The sequence below is a fragment of the Pholis gunnellus genome (assembly GCF_910591455.1).
Source record: "Pholis gunnellus genome assembly, chromosome: 18".
Classification (NCBI taxonomy): Eukaryota; Metazoa; Chordata; class Actinopteri; order Perciformes; family Pholidae; genus Pholis; species Pholis gunnellus.
Genome location: NC_136545.1, coordinates 6,418,045 through 6,436,501, shown reverse-complemented (window position 1 = coordinate 6,436,501; position 18,457 = coordinate 6,418,045). Strand labels below are relative to the sequence as shown.

Below are 18,457 nucleotides of genomic sequence, written 5' to 3'. Positions count from 1 at the left end.
TACAGATTAGTTCTGTATTCCCTTGAAATCCCTTTAAATAACCTCCATCGTTGCTAGTCATTTAACTCAAGATTCAATACTTTATTGCCACAATAACATGACTGATTGTAATTCACCTTGGTCACCTCATACTTCGAGAAAGACAGAAATAGATCAAACAAAGAATAAAACATACTCTTCAAATATAATCACATAAGAACACTGTAGATAAAACACTATAGCACCTGTAGAGGAACTAGCAGCAACGTCAGATGAAGTGCTTCAAGTGCATTGAAAAACATCTGCCCCATTGCACAATGAGTTAACCTGCCGAGTGGCCTGCAGTGCTGTTTGTAGTGTTAAGGAAGCAGACAGCTTCAGGATAAGTGCTGCTCTCCAACCTGGATGTGTTCTGTGAGTAGGAAGGTAAATTCTAAAGGTTGTTAGCCGGATGAGAGGGATCCTTTAAAACGTTAAGGGCCTTCTTTTGAAGCGTAGCCGTAGATATTTCCACTAGAGGAATTCTGGATGCAGTACGCACCACTTTGTCCAGCTGTCTCTTGTCCTCAGCTGACATGTTGTCAAACCACACATCTCTAGCGTCGGTAAAGATGCTCTCCACTGCTTGAAGATAGTAGTGGTATTTATCTTTTTAATTATTTTAATATGAAATCTGATAATTTCACTTGTGTACACCTAGAATTTGTTTCTGAATTTGCATGTTGATCCTGAAATGCTGAATCCACTATTGATTATTTACAGGGTGCTGCAGGGAGTCAGGGTCCGATTGGTTTTCCAGGTTTAGTGGTAGGTGCTCGTTATAGCTTTACAAACATTTACTGCAAAACATTATTGGCTTTGACTATTTTCTTCTTCAAAGGGTAACAGGGGACCTGATGGGGACAAGGGGGATCCAGGACCTGAAGGCGACAAAGTAGGAGCCAGCTTCTTCTTCCTGTTCACTCAGTAACACTCAAAGAAGAAAACAATGCAATGTCACAGAGAATAGTTCAACATTTTGGAAGATATTTAGAGCTGTTTTCTTTTCGAGACTTAGATGAGAAGGTCGATGCCTCTCACAGGAAATACTGTATGACGCAACAACCAGCTGCCGGTTAGCTGAGCTTAGCACGAACTCTGGACGTAGAAGGAAACAAGTAGCCTGGCTCTGGACAAAGCTAACAAAGATAGCCCACTAGCACCTTAAGAAGCTCACTAATTGACGTGTTTTAATCTGTACAAAAACCAAAGTGTTAGCGACACAGCGGGCCTCATGCAAGAATGTTTTTGTATTCTTAGTCCTAACTTCTCTTACCTTTTTTCTGTGAGGTTTGCTCGTACAAGGGTCCCAACTCTGATTTACCAAATTGCCCTCGCTGGACAAATGTGTTGCAAATCCCTCATTTCAGCCTGATGAGTCATCTGTTCATGAGGAGGTGCACATTTATGAGATGTTATCATTACCATAACCATCGCCCCAAAAGTTACCATGTCAAGCTCCCCGTTCTGCTCTGTTTGTGGGCTGTTTTGGACACATTTTGCAGGTCAGTAGTTGTATTAAAGGACCTGAAACAATCACAAAATGTTAATAGAACAGCTGCCAACGGTCATGTAGCATTCACATGGACATTAGATTAATGGTTATCATAGCACACAGAACAATTTACAAAGATACAGAGGCAGCTGAGAGAAACTGAAATGAAATATTTCTTGAAAGGGTGCAGTCACTTCCTGGAGTCACAGCTGGTTGCCTGGCAGCAATACTCCCAATATCGCAAATAATCATATTTGCCAAAATGCGAAACTGTGGTCTCTGTGCCCTTTTCATAGAGAGAACATTTTCCTTTATGTTTTTATCTCAGGGCATTCAGGGAGCAGCAGGTATTAGGGGTCCTCAGGGAGAGAGGGGCCCCAACGGCTTTCAAGGTTTTGCAGGAACCAAGGGCCAGCCTGGCCCCAAAGGCGCTGAGGTACAGTGGAGAGCAATGTCGGCGTCATCTCTTGTTTCTTTTTCTTTTGTGACACTGATCTACAGTATTAGCGATGTGAAATGGATGTTTTCTGGCAAAGAAAAGAAACATTTATATTTCATTGCTGTGTGGATATTTGAATTAACAATTAACTGCAAGAAGATTGATCTTAAATGTATTATTATTCATTTATTTATATTTTAACGGCAGAAATCATATTTCGTTCTTGGAATTTTTTTCAAAGAAAATATGATTCGTCCTTAAATAAGTCCCAATATATTTTTTAAATGTACTCAAACTTTTCACATAACATGCCACTTCTTTGAGTGTTTACAAGTAGCCTAGTATTTGGGGAATAATACTGTATAACATGCTCTTTTAGCCAGGAGAAAGAAGCTGCCTGTTGAAGGTGAAAAAGGCGATGAGCTTGACTGGTTTTATATTTCTTCATGCAGGGCGCAAATGGAGAAACTGGTCCTCAGGGAAAACAGGGCAGCAGTGGGTTAAAGGTCAGTGATGATTTGTGCGTCTAAACGCTAAGAAACGTCACATGACTTCATATGTTGCTCCATTTAACTGCGAAACATTAGAGCCCCCAGCGGCCTCCTGCATGTACATTTAACAATGTAATATTGTGAAATGAATCAACAGCTTTGAACTACAGTAGTGTAAATTGACACGCTCCTGGTCAGGAATGTTTAGTGATGTGTCCTCCGGATATAAAGTCGTGTGGTTATTAACCTTTTCTTAATCAAGTGTGTGTGTCTGTAAGTTTATCTCGTCAAAAGTAAATCTAAGCTGTCAAAATACGGTCATTATATTTGTAATCAGTAGCATTGAAATATGTAATATAACTTTATCACATGTCATTTCTGCTTTCTACATAGGTCAAGAATAGTAATCAGGACAACGTATAAGTTAACACAAACACCTATGTAGGCATTTCTGTTCTGTAGTGGATAGCGATGCTCAGCCGCACTCATTAATATCTGAACCTCCTTGAAGGGAAACAGGGGACCAGACGGACGTAACGGCAAACCAGGACCCAGAGGGAACAAGGTACTATAATAACATTTTATATAATAGATGAATAAAAACGTAACAAAAATGCCGAATTAGAGCCGGCCTGCAAATTCTCCTACCCATCCTCGTTTTCCTGACAAAGAGCTCGGCTTTAGGAGCCTGTTGTGAAAGTTGCTCAATCTTCCACTACAGTTATTGTGTATTGATGTCGCCTTTCTCTCTCTCTGCTCTCCTCCAGGGCCGGGCCGGACAGAGGGGCCACTCTGGCCAACCGGGTCCATCGGTAAACTTAAAGCCTTTCAGAAATGATTTCAAATTCATTTTCATATCCCTAATATTCTTTTTGTTATTAAGCAGATTTCTTTGTCATAACCAGAGGATTTAATATTCCTATACTGTATGTTTATACTTAGCAGCGACACGTTCCTGCTCTACATCAACCTTAAACCTCCATTTACACTCAGCTGTCACAGTGACCTGCAGAGATAAAAAAACAGAAAAGGGATGCTTCGATTGTTTAGATCGTTACACTCTGCAGAAATAGTTCTTTTGTATGAACAGTTTACATGTGTGTGTGTTTGATCGATTCCTCACAGGGTTTTACGGGGCCACCTGGACCAGAGGGAGCAGAAGGAAAGCCTGGTACACAGGTTCCCATTCTCTATCATATTTCAATCATCACCTGTAAATGTTGTGTCTGTGTGTCCTCTACTTCCTGTCACATACTGTACAAACATTTGGCATTTTTTATGATGATGTGGACTTATTTCACACACACATACACACACACACACACACACACACACATCTCATATAGAGGGGAGAGACAGCTCACTGCACATCATCACACACTTCACTTTTTTAAAGAAAACTGCTTCCGAGTACAAGATTGTCTGGCTTAAAGGAGTGACATGCTGAAAGACTGCTGAGATGGAAATGCTCCCAAACTGTCAGGATTGACTCCCAAGTTGAGTCAAGGTTCCTCTCATGTAGTAATTGTTGGTTAAGCCAGCAGGAGGCAGTCTGTGTTCAGTACAGCAGTGCTTGTGAGCTGTGACAGTAAGTTGAGCGGAGTTTGTGCTTTATCTCTGACTTGTGTGTTCATCATTGTTTTATTCATCGTTGGAAGAGGACACTTAACTTGACTGCTTGTTTAGTTCTAGGGTAAAAGTTTCCATATTCATAATCAACATGTAGCCAAGTAATTGATTTCCAGATTGATAAAAGGTTAATTGTAGTTATTTTGATGCATGGTAAATAATTATCATTTACAAGGAAATATGACAAACACTCTGTTTTTTCTTCTCAAATGTGAGGATTTGCTGCTTTTCTTTGTTTTATATCAGAGAACAAGTTCGTCCACAGCCTTGACAAATTCAGGATGGGCAATTTCCTTTTGAAAAAATAATAATAACCAGATTAATGGATAATGAATGCAATCATTATTTGCAGCCCTAAATTTGGATGACTCAGTTTTTAAAAAAATCTCTAAAAAAGTTTTTAAGAAAATGTGTAGAAACCGTTTTAATTTTAAAAGTGTTTAAGGAAATTAATTTGAAATTTTAGGAAATATGCTTAATTGCGTTCTTGCTGAAGGTGTAGCTGTGACGATCGATACCACTCTCTTATCTGTCCGCTAAATGTGAAGCTACAGCCAGCAGACAGTTAGCTTAGCCGAACATAAAGACTGGAAACAGCTCCGTTCAAAGGCAACATAATCCACCTACCAGCACCCCTTAAGCTCACCAACTAGCATGTGATAGTTGTTTGTTTACTCCGTACAAAAACTAAAGTGTAATAGCAAGTTGTGGTTTTCGGGGTGGGGCTATGTGCAGCAATGACTTGAGTTCTTCTCCCTGAGGTTGCCAGATCCAAGAAGAGTCCAGCACACAGAGCACCTGCACATCTTTTTAACCCGAGGACAGATCCAGCTTCCAGTATTTATGCTGCAACAGTCACTCATCGCATCCTGCTACCTTTCTGCCTCAAGGCTGTTGTAGCTTGTGACATGAGTGCTACAAAGTGTACATGAAAATAGGGCAGCAGAGCATCAGCGGAACACCACTCACCTGATTACCGGCAGTTTATATCACCTCAGACTCCCTAACCTTGCCCGAGTGTTTTTTGTTGCCTTTGCTTAGCTGAACCATTTTACAATGATTTTTAAACATATGTGGTCAGAGAGAGAGAGAGAGAGAGAGTAAACTACACTAATCATCTTGTGGCTATAGCTTCATGTTTAATGAACAGATAGATGTATGTGACTATAACTTTAGGATTAAACTGCTTAAAATGCAATAAAGTAATGATATTAACAGTTTTTTGCACTCTGAATGACCTCAGCTGTTGGTAGAAATTGCATTGTTGGTAATTTTGTCCTGTCTCTCTCTCTGTTTCAGGGTCCCTCGGGTGCAGCTGGCAGCGCTGGCAGTAAAGGACCGTCGGTAAGACAGTTGGCCTCAGAGTGACCTCAGCATTCGGTTCATGACATCATCCCTCCAGCTCATCTTTTTAGCATCTTTGCTGCAAGCTCAGGGTTCAGCCAAATGAAAACAAATCATTACAGTTTTACAAGACAGCTCAGGATTGAATATGGAGGACTTTATTGATTCATGAGCGGGAAAACACAACACTGCTTGAACAAAAATATCTTACCAGGACCGAGCAGAACCTGCTACCAGCCAGTTAAAGGTGTCAGGTGTGTTCACTGAAAGTGACTGGGGCTGATCAGAGGTCATGTTACCGATATGTGATTGTTGGACATGTGGTTCGAAAACCGTTAATCTGCTGCTGTAACAGCTTTCCACCAGATGTTGGGACCTGGCTGCAGGGTTTTTAGAGCGTTAGTGAAGTCCAACACTGATGTTGGATGTTCAAACTTTGTCATTATTTTGGTCACAATGGTTAGAGTTTTCTAAAAGAATTTAAGGTAACACTGGATGAGTCATTTATATACAAATGGTCATTATTGTGTGAAGTAATAACTCCAGAGTTACAAGTTTGGTGTTACCAAATTAACAGTCAGCATGTTATTAATTGCTCTAGTAACAAAGACGAATGTAGCCTGCTGAAGAGTCTTAAATTTAATCATAATCACCATTGCATTATCCATAATGACATGGCCAAATGAAATGGCCGAGACACAATTACATGGAACATTAAGCAGTAAAACACTGAACAAACTCATTTAAACCAATCATTTAACAGCTCAGTGCCCTTTTGTAAATTGTTAGAAGTAAATGACAGTTTGTTTCACATTTGGTCCACTTTGTAACTCTCATAATGTTTTCTCTCATCCCGCTCTGTACGTTTTCCCTTCCTCTGTTGTTTTAGCAGCTGTTTGATTACCTTTGCTTCTTTTCCAGGGTTTCCAAGGAATAGCTGGAGAGAGAGGAGCAGATGGCCCAACGGGTCCTCCGGTATGCTTTGTTATCCTTCTGTAGCTGTGTCCTTTTTTCAGAGTTGAGACAGCCAGGCAGGGAGTTTGTTGTGCAAAAGAACAGATCATCTAAAGCAAATAGCTTGAGGAAGAACATATGGGTTGATTATAAATCTATTTCCTGTGAAACAATTGTTTAAGCCAACGGGGTTTTGTTGAGAAAGTAAGCTGAGCCAAAACACTGTAGTGATATCAATCACCTAATCTAACTTCCAGTCAGGGGAATGTACACTTGATCAATACAACACATGGTATTGACTGCCACTTTGAACCTTTGGTGACAGAGCGCTTTTATCTGACAGGGGCCACCGGGTAAACCAGGACCTCCAGGATCACCAGGACCCCCGGGAGACAAGGTGAGTCCACAGGCACAGAGCAGTCATGACCTCCATTACATCAAGACACACAGATATCCGTTGTGTGTGTGTGTATATTGACATCGTGTTATGTAGATCTGTGTTCTGTGTGTGTGATTTCTCCTAGGGTTTCACAGGGAAGCAGGGCATGGAGGGACCTCAGGGCCCAGTAGGCATGTATGTAAGTGATTCCTCAGCAGGGCACATACAAGGAATGCACCTGTACGACCACTTTGCAGCACACACGTGATGCACGCAGAATATACACCATGTGGACAGCACACTGTGTCAATACACATTAAGGCACTTTTCAGATTCTTACCTGTTGACACAAAATACCGGTGGTCATATAAGTCATTTAGAAGTTTTTTACCAACAAAGTGAGGACTTGCTTCAGTAACTGAAGTATAAGATGTTTGTTGAAATATCGTGTTTGTTTGGTTAGAAATAGACCAAATGTTGTGTAATTAAAACATTAATGTGAAAAAAGAGGTTTGTTATTCAGAATAAACACGTCCTAATTGGATCATGGGATAGAATTGAGCATTCAACAAAACAGTAGCCCTACTCGGGCCTGTAAAGTGCCTTCGAGTACCTTTTTAAAGCGCTATACAAATAAAATGTATTATTATTATTAAAACGGAAGCATTTCCAAGGTGCTGCATGCAGCGTGGCAGTTACGGTTCAGCATGAGTATACGCATCATTACAGGCTTAGTTTTCAATGGATTTTCATGTTGGATTTTTATGTCACACACACACACATACTGAATTGGTTGTTTTTCCTGCTAGAAGAGGACATTGTTTATAGTAAATGAAGTCCTTCTAAGTTAGCACAGCTCAAATCCTTTCATTAATAATAGAAAGAGAGAAGCAAATTGTGAACTAAATGTAGATTAACTTGAATACCCACTCGAGTCCTTCTAAGAGATAAAAAGTTCTTACAGCTCATAAGAAAAGAGTAATTACCCTACAAATGGTGTTTTTTATTAGCCATCTTGAGTCCTGCCCTTCGTCTGTATGGATCCCCACAATTATCTGGCAAAGGTTGTGCAGTGCTGGATGAGCCTTTGTGGCATTAACTGATCATAAATGAAATTCTTCCACCTGCTGTTCCTTTTACCGCCAGGGCATCCAGGGCAGCGTGGGCATGCGTGGACCTCCGGGGTTCACAGGAGAACGGGTAAGATCCTCTTTCAAATATTAAAGCCTCAAAGATGTGGAGGATGTTAAACAGTGAAGTTCAGAAAAGGAAAAGCCATTTTTTTTAGAAGTAAAGTTATCTGTAAATCAGAATGTAATTGATGTTTAGTGCTGTGAGAAACAATACCGTCTCTTGTCTTTGCTCTGCACCAGGGTGAGCCAGGTTTACGAGGTTTACCTGGGCCTGTTGGGAAGCCAGGACCTTCAGTAAGTGTCTGTAGTTCATATTTGTTTTTTTTTTCCTTTCCTAGTCCCCCAGGATGCCATATTGTTAGCGTGTGAGAGGAGGACTGAGCACTGTTCACAGGATGATGGGGGTCACACCAAGGAGGGTTTAGTAAATAAAAGTTAACCAGTGAAGAGTGCAGCTGGTGTGAAGGGACGGGCTATTTCTGGAGGCGATCAGGTCGCAGTGATTGGTTTTGTTGGTCACTGGTGGCAACTCTAATAGGTGATGGAGGACAAATAAATTGCTCCGTGCTCTTTCCTCCAGCCTGTTCGCTGCAGTCCAGAGTGCCGGGTGACATCCTCAATGACAAAGCAGTTGTCCCAACATGTCACAGCTCTGTTCCACAGTGCAGTGTTTGGTAGTGAGGTAGAACAAATATGAAGAGGACACAATAAAAAATACAATACAAAACTGAACAATAATCCCCAAAACACCAAATACAATGGTAAGAAGTAGGGGAGTAGACTTGCTAAGTGCCCTTTAAAGACACACTTGTATACACCTGAGCATAGAAATGCAGGTTAGCACACACACACACACACACAGCTTTCTTCTTCTCATTTTGATAATTAGACATATCCTCTCCTTTGCATGTATTGATGGCTTTCCCTTTGCTTTGCTGTCAGCTAAAAAGGTCAAACTTTCATCCTGAAACTCTTTAGAGTTTCTGCACCCTATAAATCAGCTTCCCTCTTCTGGTTGCTGAGATTTGGGATTAAGAAAGTCCCTCTTGCATGGAAAGAGTTACTTTCCGTAATGGAACTGGGACTGTTTTGTGAAGTTCACTTCTTGTATCGTATTCCCCGCAGTGTCATAGGACACACTTTGTGCTCACTCACACGGTTTGCCTACTGCTGTGGTGAAATCCATCAATCTGTCATAGAGGAGAGCTATACTGCGCTGAGAGGGGGATTCATCAGCTACTGGCTGGAGCGCTGAATGCCGTAGTAAACTGAATGCTTCAGTGCCCACGTCACTGAATGCAATAAAAGCCACACTCATCATGGGAGAAAGATGGACAACCTGAGTGAATTTCTGCATTCTGATTTAAAAAAACCTCATGTCCATACTTTATTATCAAAGGGAATAAAAGAAAATGTAATAAGTGCTCTGGATAGTAGACGGATAGCAGCCATAAAGCCCCGAGGCTACATTTAAATTCTGTCTAAACAAGAAAGATCTTCATTAATGTTTCATCACATCCAACATCCACCTATCACTAAGCAACCAACAATGATACTGTCCTTAGATGCAGAAAGAATATTTGACATAGTTGGATGTTAAGGTTGAGTGCTTTGAAGGATAATAACTGACTGGATTACAACACTTAATGCAGGGACAATTTCAGAACCCACTAGCTATGGATCTGATAAAGATTTAGACAATACTTGGTGTTTCCAGTGTAGCCAGTAGATTTCTGGATTAACGGATATCTGGGCCAAGACTTCCTCTTCCATGCGCCGCTCACCGTTTACAGTCCAACTAGAAACTTAGCCAAGAGACATTATAATGGGTTTGGAGTTGAGAGACGACGCCTACAATGGGATTGTTGTTGCTAATTAGTCACGCAAATAGTAATCAAGATCATCGTCGGACGATAGCTGGTGAGTTTCTCGGTTTACCTGCATTCAACCAAAGTCCGCTAAACTGTGGTTGCTCAATACTACTGGAGCTACCAGAACGCTTCTGATAGACAGATCTTGTCCAGTTGTCTTCATATTTTGCATTCATGTGCAGATATCTGTTGAAATAGAGATTACCAAAGAGCTAACTTAAAAGTAGCCATGAGTACAAGACAAAGATGCCCACTTCCTGTATATGTTACAAGTAAACGGGTAAATAAAAAGAGCAAAGCATAAAAGTGAACAGTTTTAAGGCATACTGTGTGAAGACTGTAAATACCATGAGAATAAAACAAACTTGTTCACAGGCAGGAAAAAAAACTGCTAGTTAAGTAAAAGCACAATTATACATTGGATATTGGATATTGGATATATTTTGCCACAGTTTGTGGATCACTTTAGAAATGTTAATGTCCTTTTTATTGAATGTTTAGCTTTATTTTGTGCTATACATTTTCAAGCTTACACAATAAACTTCTCTTATTATTTGTATTATTTCCCCACACAGTGCTCAGACAGAAGTGTGAGTCGTGGGTGTGATTGGCATGTTCTGACTGGCTTTGCCTGTTTTTCTTTTTTAGGGTCCGCCAGGCACTTCTGGAGACAAGGGACCCCGGGGGCCTCAGGTGAGAGAAGCATTTAATTTGAGAGTTTCTTTTTAGTCTAGCTTTAGCATTAGCTTCATGCTAATTGTAGTTTATTTTGGGGTGATCTAATGGATTTTGTAAAACTTTAACAGTGGCGCTTGCATTAAACTTACTTCAAGAAATAAGGGGACATTTGGCGGCCATTGAAGCTTCTGGAAGAGCGTGGTGTGAATTTACTTATTGCTGTTTTTGGGACTCTTTGTCATGCCAGTAATGGTGCCCTTTGGAAATAGGATTCAAAAAGACAGTCAAATAGATTCATCCTTTAAAATACCGTATATAAAATGTTGACGTCCATTCTTAAAGTGCTAATAACTCCACTTGGAAACCTTCAGAACGATCAGACCACGGCTTTTGTTTTTCTGCTTCCTGACTTGTGTTGTTTCTCACAGGGTCGGCCTGGAGATGAAGGGTCCAAAGGGATACAGGGCCCACCAGTAAGTCCTAGTTGATAGCGAAGTTCATAGGACTGTATTTTCACAATGCTACATCATTTTGTGTGTTTCAGGGAAAACTGTTTGCATTTAAATGGCATTTTAATTTGACACACACACAGTGTTTTTGTAGTATCAATACAATATGATTTAATACAAACAAAAACATCAGTTTAATTGAGGAAGAATTCACTAAACCATGAAATTGTTAAAGCGCACTGCGCCTAACCTGAATGAAAAGGTGACTGAAGTGATTTGTTATCATTGATGCTGATAATGTCTTTGAACCAATTATCACAAAGTCTGGAAAATGACTGAACTGTCGTGGCTTTGGACCACTGATTCATAAAAATATATTTGACAGTTTGTGTGTCTGGCTGTGAATGTCTCTATTTGTTTGCATCTCATAATGCATTTTGAAATTCAAATTGACGATGAATTGACTGAATGTTATTGATAACCTGTGTGCCTAGCAAAGACACACTGAAGCGGCAACAGATTGCATTATATTGTTTCGACATTTGAGCCCCAAAAAAAGTACGGTTGATCTCTATTCTAGGGCTCTCCAGGTCTCCCAGGTGGAGATGGAACAGCAGGAAAACCTGGACCCAGGGGAAGTCAAGGGCCCCCAGGACCTCAGGGGCCACAGGGGCCTGCAGGAATCCCAGTGAGTGGGTACCTACCATCAACTGCTGCTTTTGTCTCTATGTTCTCCTTATAGTGTGGAGAGATGAGAATCCATCAATGTTTTCATTTAAATAAGTGTCTGAACACCTGGTTCACTTGCACAACATAGAACATGTTGTTTGACCACATGTGTGTTTGACGTCCTCAGGGCCCGCAGGGTGCTGATGGGTCATTGGGAGCAGCAGGAGAAAGAGGACACAAGGTAAACTACAGTGCATGTAAGAATCATGTCTTTACCAGTGTTTTATTGTGAGATTTTAGTCTGTGTAACCTTCGTTTATGTTCAGTCACTGATACTGAGACTGCTGCTGTAACCTCCAGGGTTTACCTGGCTTGCTTGGGGATGCTGGCCCCACAGGACAAGACGGACCACAGGTTGGTTTCATGTCATGGTGAAGTAAAGACAACAATGTTTTCATATATCCAGTGTCAGAATGAATTTGTATTCACCTGCCCTACTCTTTCTAGCACACTAGAATAATAGTTTCTTCAAATTGGGAACAAACGTCCGACTGGATTCAAGGCTTACAGCTGTGAGGCAGTAATTCTAGTCTACAGTTAAATCTGAGACCTGTGTGGAAATAATATTTCTGCAGAATAAATATAAAATCCATACTGCACATACAGGCTTTAGTTCTGGTTTCAGATACTGTAGATGTCTGTCCCGTCTGTCCTCAGTCAGTACTTTCTCTCCACAGTGTTTGTTTTTATCTCCTTACCTCCATTAGTGCACAGTGGGTTAGGTGCTGCTCACTGCACACAAGAGGAGATTGAGATTCAGTTTCAACAAAATACAAAGACAAAAAGCAGCTTAAAAAACAGTGTAACTTCTGCATAAATGTGCCGGTAGGTGTGCAGACACCATGCAGCCTCACTCTCGATATACTGGACGCTGTGTTTGTTTAGCAGCACCGCTTAACTTCTATCTGAGGTGAAGGGAGGCAGTGTCAGGATACTATGGTAGAGCATCATATATATGTTTATCCTACCAAACATATTTTTCATCCTGGAACCACAACAGAATAATAATTACTTGAACACAAACTGTAAAGTTAGCTTTTTATCCGAGATTATTTGAAAAGGTAAAAATCATATTTGAGAGAAAAAGGGTAAATAAGTATCATCACCTTTAACCAGTTACCAAGGAAATCCCCATTTGCTTTTTGGACATTAACTGTGTACAAGGACAGCAGAGGACATTCTACTGTCACCTGATGACTGTGTTGACTTTTGACTCATCAGGGTCTCCCAGGCCTAACAGGAAATGAAGGCCCACGCGGACGGAAAGGAGACCAGGTCAGTGATCACAGCAGCATCTTTACAATGTTGATTGTTCTTACTCCACAAAGCATAAAGGTCCCCTCCTCTCACAAATGTGGTGTTTTTCTTATGTTTTTGACCCTTAAAATGTCTGACATTGACTATACTGACTTGTACTATGCAAAGTTTGCCACTAGAGAGGTGTTATGGCATTCCTCTACTGAAGGAGGAGATGTCTGTGCACTTCCCTAAGGTTTCAGTCAAAGAGGCCTGAAACCTCCAGCTGAAAGCCGACTTATCCGTACTTCGTTCGCATTAGCATCGTGAACGTTTTGACAGCAAACGGGTAGAGTGTGCAGTTTTTGGATGTAAACAGGACCCTGGAGCTTCCCTCCACTATCTAACAGAAAATCCCACGAGATATTATTGTATGTTTCACAACCACTAACGCTGTGTCAGCCACTGACCAGTACAAGCCAGCAAACAACATAAACAAGTAAAAGATGCTAACTACACTCACCATTCTGATACGTCACCTGGTGCTAGTCTCTGGTTTTGGTACTCAACAGACTCCTGATCTGAGTCAAACATGTACAGCTGACTCTCTCCGATGTTTCCTCTAACTGAGAAAATATACAACATGCCAAAACTAATGCTGCAGATCACAAGATGGTCGCTAATTCAACAGTCAACCTAGCAGCTATGGTGGTCGGGGCCAGACCAAATCCAGAATCGGGGGGAAAAGAGTAGATGTGCTTCCAGACCCTTTTCGCAAAATATGAATCATAGCATAGCGGGGTATTTTTTTCACATACTTTAAAACGGGTCCTGAGGGGGACTCTAAAGAATTAGTCTAAGTCTGCTTGGTTTGTAAAACCTGAGGCCAAGTTGACTTTGTTCAATGTTGTGGAAGAAGTCTCTAGCCTCAGGTTTGAGGGAAGTAAACCCCTTGACAACCAACTAGCATTGAAAAGCCTGCAGTCAGTAACTGTTTCTGATTTCAAGTCTTCTTGTGTACTTCTTAGGGGGACCAAGGGTCTTGTGGGAAACTTGGTCCTCCGGGACCCCCAGGAGAGAGAGGACTCGGGGGCTTGAAAGGCTTACAGGGGCCACCAGGACCAGAGGGTAAAGAGGTAGGTGCATTTATCTGCTATTTCTACAAAGATGATCTGTTAACTTGAAATGATTAGACGTTCCCACACGTGTTCAACTGCTGTCTCATAAATGACAGCAGCTCTACAGGAGGTGACGTTCCAATCCAGTCACATCATCAGTACCCCCCCCCCCCCCCCCCCCTCTTTACTTCACAGCATCACACAAACATCTGTATAAAGTGTGTTATGGTGAACAGATGTGCTTGTTGTATTTTTTATGTCTTGTTAGCATTACAGATTATTGTCAGCCTGAAATTCCCAGAAGTATTTCAGGTGCTCCATGAAATAAATATAAAAGTGGCTTGAAAGGCCGTAAGCACCATCACTGTTACATTACCCGTGAAATTAGATTTTCCTGATTTCAGAGTCACTTTAAACAAAAGTAAACTATTCCTGTAAATACAGTGCTCAGTAAGACTCGTGTTCCTCCCTTCTCTGCAGGGTGACGTTGGGCATCCTGGGGAAGTTGGAGATCCTGGACCCAAAGGGGAGACGGTACAGTCACTATTTTCTTCCAGTTTGCTCCAAGTGGTGAAAGTTAAAGTTCTTTCTATTCACATCTCTGATGAGGAGGACGATTGTGTTGGTTTGGCTCTAAATGATGTCTTCAGTTTGTGATCAGGCTGTGATTGCTGTCGGCAGGGCGAGTTGGGACCTCTAGGTTTGTCTGGTCAAGAAGGCCCGTGGGGAGTCCTTGGAGAAAATGGCCAAAGGGGCATAAAGGGGGACAAGGGCCACATTGGACTAATGGTGAGCGCAGTTTTACTCCTCAACAGTTTTGGGAAACAATACATTTCAACCCTCTGAACCCCAAGCAGTTTTAGGGTGTTTTTTTTACAATTTACTCTCTGCAGGATATATATATATATATTAGTGATGGGCATTCCTTATGAAAACAGGACATCCACAGCTAGAAGCATGTATTTTGTGCAGTATGACACAGCTGAAATGCCATAAATCATAAAAAAGGAAACAACACAAGCTGAATTTCATTGATAATTTGGCGATGCCCGCTTTAAAACATCATGGCTGTGTTTACATTTACTCCAGTGATTTTACCTATTTTTCTTTTGCTCAACAAGAAAAGAACAAAACCAGCAAGGGTTAACAGAGGAAACATAGTGATCAGCTGCACCAGCATGAATGGAATATAAAACTGATGAGTCAGATTGATGAGTAGAATCTGTTTCTGATGTCACCCTCTTAAAATAGGGTGAACCGGGTCTGATGGGTGAAGTGGGACCTGCAGGTCTGGCGGGGTTACAGGTGAGTTTGTTACCAGGATGTATTGATGCTGTCGCTGAGTTGCCGCTCAGAGTGGCCTTAATGAACCTTTACCCAACTGTTCACGTATGGGATTGGCATTTATTGATCCATCTCACCGATTTGTTTTGACATGTTTTTACCGCCTACACACATCAACGACAAAATGATGTCAGTGTCTATAGTTTTTTGTGGTGTGTTTGTGCTCATTTTAGGGAATCACAGGCTCTCGCGGACTCCCGGGGCCAGATGGACCTCAAGGGAAGAAGGTATTTGTGTTTTCCTTCAGTAACTAGCTGCTGTCATACACTCACAATGTTCATCATGACAAAACGCATTAGGGTTAAGACTTTTTGATGATAGATTGTGAGAGAGGGACTAATCAGTCCTGGCTTTCAGTAATCACCTAATTAACAGGACCCCTGCCTTGTTGTTCTGGTACACCTTCTTTTTTTATATATACTACATCACCGCTGGTGCTCTGCTTGAATCAAATCAGTTAAACTTGGTCAAGTTCAAAGGAAATGATTTCCTCCATCTCTCCAGGGGGAGTCCGGGCCTGTAGGAATTACTGGACCTCCGGGGTCAGGAGGCCCTCAGGTAATCTCTGATTCCATGTAACATTTTTGCACAACCCGGCGTACAGTACAGCTATCGAGGGGGGAAAGGCATCCATTTGCTCTGTGTTTGTCTTGTGCATAGGGAATGACTGGTGCTCGTGGTGTCAGAGGAGACGCAGGGGGGCTGGGTCCACCTGTGAGTATCCTCAAGTATTAGAAAGTTCTTAACTTTTTGTTTTTTTTGCCATGTCAGTTACGAACAAATATTCCACTTGCACTCAAGTTCTCCTCACAATCAATCCTTCCATCTTAGATATACTCTGAATTTAAAATGTATTAGCTTTTAATTTGTAATAGTCATTGAGCGCGGTGCATAGAAAGAGAGGTAACATTGAGTTTAGACTACATCGTTCCTTTTTTTTGTGACGTCTGCACTGCAGGGTCCAGTAGGACAAGTTGGACCTCAGGGAGACCAGGGAGCTAAAGGGGAAGCGGGGCCACATGGACTGAAGGGAGAGCCAGGAGCTCCAGGTCCACTAGGGGAACAGGTTTGTGAGGTTTTCATGTTATATGCATCTACTTTATAAAACAAAAGTGCATGTCTGCATGGTGCTACATATTGTTGATAAACACATTCTAATGCTAAAAATGTAGGTATCCATAAAACAACTTCATTAATATGAATTTCCTGTGCAGGGTGAGGATGGTCTGCCAGGAATCCAAGGTCCTCCGGCTCTGCCAGGGTTTGAGGTGAAAACTAATCAGCTATTGATTAGCTTTAAGACTTTGTCTGATGTAAATGACCATTGCTGATAATTGCTTTTTTCCCCCTCAACAACTCTAACTTTGTTGTTTATGCCTCATCCTTCTCTTTTTAGGGGCCTCCTGGAGAGATGGGACCCCAGGGTCCTCCAGGTCCCACAGGGGCTCCTGTAAGTTTGCAGATGTGTACAACACAGAAACACTGGATGATGAAATCATACTGTGCCTTCAGCAGCTGGTCTAAAATTGAACCTTTTGTTTGGTATTCATTAATTATTGAGAAAGAAATAAACAATCATTAAAAATCACAGTGCGTGCAGGCGTGTGTCAGTGTGTTTTGTCTATCTGAAAGTTATCTTAATAGCAACATTAAATATTTTTTTTAAACTATAATTGCTTTGCAGGGAGTGCAAGGAAGAGCAGGGCCTGAGGGGAAACTTGGCATGTCAGGGGAAAAGGTATGAGCCTCATATTCCAATGTCATTTGTTGTCTTTCATATAGTAAAAGTCATTTGGCACATTTTGAAGGTTATTCTGCTTCATTCCAAGATAACGTAATATATCTAAATTCACGATATCATTGAAACAGCTATCCATTCAATGACAAGTTGAAGATATAGAACATTTTGGCTTTCTTGCCAAGAGTTAGAAGGGAAGGTCGATCCCACTGTCATATCTGTCTGTTGAATATGAAGCGACAGCCAGCAGACGGAAGGCTAACATTAGCTTAGCATAAAGACTGGAAACAAAGAGGAGACAGCTTGTCTGTCCCAGTTTCCCTCTCAGTCCATTCTGCTCATTGATCCTAAACTGGTATCGATCTCTTTATCTAACCTTTGGCAGGAAAGCAAATAAACACATTTCCAAATTGTTACACTATTTCTTTAGAGTGTACTAACCAGTACAGACGGCCCTTTTAAAAAGTGACACTGCAGCTGTTCAATGTCTCCCTTTATGGTTGGTAGTTGTTGAAAAAGATACTAATTAGCTTTTTTCCAGCGTTCAGTTTGTGTTTTACCTCGACAGGGAGACGATGGCAAGAATGGATCAGCAGGGAAGACGGGTCATGTTGGAAGGAGGGTAAGAGCTCTGTTATAGTCTTGTGAACATTTTGCTGGTGAAATGCAGTTCTAATTTAAGTTAAAAAAAAAAAGTCAGTACCTCTGTTTGTACAACCTTTTTTAGGACTTTGTGTAGTGTTGAAAACTGGACATAACAAACAGATATTATGGTGCGTGCATGGGATGGAAGGGGAAATGGCCTGAAGCAGCCACTCTGACAGCCACTGCATGTACAGGGTCATGCATAAAACATGAGGTCGCTTCGTCCGTGTGCCCTCTTGCTTTATTGTTGCCTCATTGAAAAACATTGCAAACTTGTCCACAGGGGAAACGGGGGAAGGCCGGACTAAGAGGGATCAGGGGAGACAGAGGACCTAAGGTGGGAGACACGGAAACAAAGCCACAGGTTTTGTATACATCTGCTTAAATGATGACGCATGAGCCAACAGTAGATTGTGTTTTATCATTCAGGGCCAAACGGGGGATACAGGACTGGTCGGCGTCTCTGGATGGCCAGGGCTCATCGTAAGTTCATTTATCTGTTCACCTGACGTCTGTTTTAATGTCAAAGATGAACATATCGGCACATTTGCTCTAACACCGTCTGTTCAGCCATCTCTCCTGCTTTGGAGTGAAGAGATCAACAAAGTAATGAATTTCACAATTGAAGTGTATTCGATCAGTCAGGGAGTTGACATCCACTTGATATATTTCTTGTATTTTGTCACCAAGGGAATCGCAGGCTTACGTGGAGAGGCGGGGGATCACGGTGGAAAGGGGAAAGAGGTAAACCCAAAACTAGAAAGGTG

General features: G+C 41.5%; 1 protein-coding gene across 1 annotated transcript in view; it reads left to right on the top strand.

Moving 5' to 3' along the window:
• LOC306710627 (uncharacterized protein) overlaps window positions 1-17,051 on the top strand; it is a gene marked incomplete at both ends in the record, with an annotated part of 75,422 nt that extends 58,371 nt beyond the window's left edge. Inside the window, 29 exons of the mRNA XM_079179269.1 lie at window positions 860-913; window positions 1,842-1,949; window positions 2,405-2,458; window positions 2,955-3,008; window positions 3,211-3,255; window positions 3,569-3,622; window positions 5,372-5,416; window positions 6,338-6,391; window positions 6,714-6,767; window positions 6,895-6,948; window positions 7,896-7,949; window positions 8,123-8,176; window positions 10,402-10,446; window positions 10,860-10,904; window positions 11,461-11,568; window positions 11,737-11,790; window positions 11,910-11,963; window positions 12,831-12,884; window positions 13,874-13,981; window positions 14,444-14,497; window positions 14,645-14,752; window positions 15,215-15,268; window positions 15,481-15,534; window positions 15,812-15,865; window positions 15,968-16,021; window positions 16,266-16,373; window positions 16,522-16,575; window positions 16,704-16,757; window positions 16,992-17,051. Of these exons, the coding sequence (XP_079035395.1) occupies window positions 860-913; window positions 1,842-1,949; window positions 2,405-2,458; window positions 2,955-3,008; window positions 3,211-3,255; window positions 3,569-3,622; window positions 5,372-5,416; window positions 6,338-6,391; window positions 6,714-6,767; window positions 6,895-6,948; window positions 7,896-7,949; window positions 8,123-8,176; window positions 10,402-10,446; window positions 10,860-10,904; window positions 11,461-11,568; window positions 11,737-11,790; window positions 11,910-11,963; window positions 12,831-12,884; window positions 13,874-13,981; window positions 14,444-14,497; window positions 14,645-14,752; window positions 15,215-15,268; window positions 15,481-15,534; window positions 15,812-15,865; window positions 15,968-16,021; window positions 16,266-16,373; window positions 16,522-16,575; window positions 16,704-16,757; window positions 16,992-17,051 (1,806 nt within the window). The remainder of the gene's footprint in view (window positions 1-859; window positions 914-1,841; window positions 1,950-2,404; window positions 2,459-2,954; window positions 3,009-3,210; window positions 3,256-3,568; window positions 3,623-5,371; window positions 5,417-6,337; window positions 6,392-6,713; window positions 6,768-6,894; window positions 6,949-7,895; window positions 7,950-8,122; window positions 8,177-10,401; window positions 10,447-10,859; window positions 10,905-11,460; window positions 11,569-11,736; window positions 11,791-11,909; window positions 11,964-12,830; window positions 12,885-13,873; window positions 13,982-14,443; window positions 14,498-14,644; window positions 14,753-15,214; window positions 15,269-15,480; window positions 15,535-15,811; window positions 15,866-15,967; window positions 16,022-16,265; window positions 16,374-16,521; window positions 16,576-16,703; window positions 16,758-16,991) is intronic.
• Window positions 17,052-18,457: the final 1,406 nt, after the last annotated feature.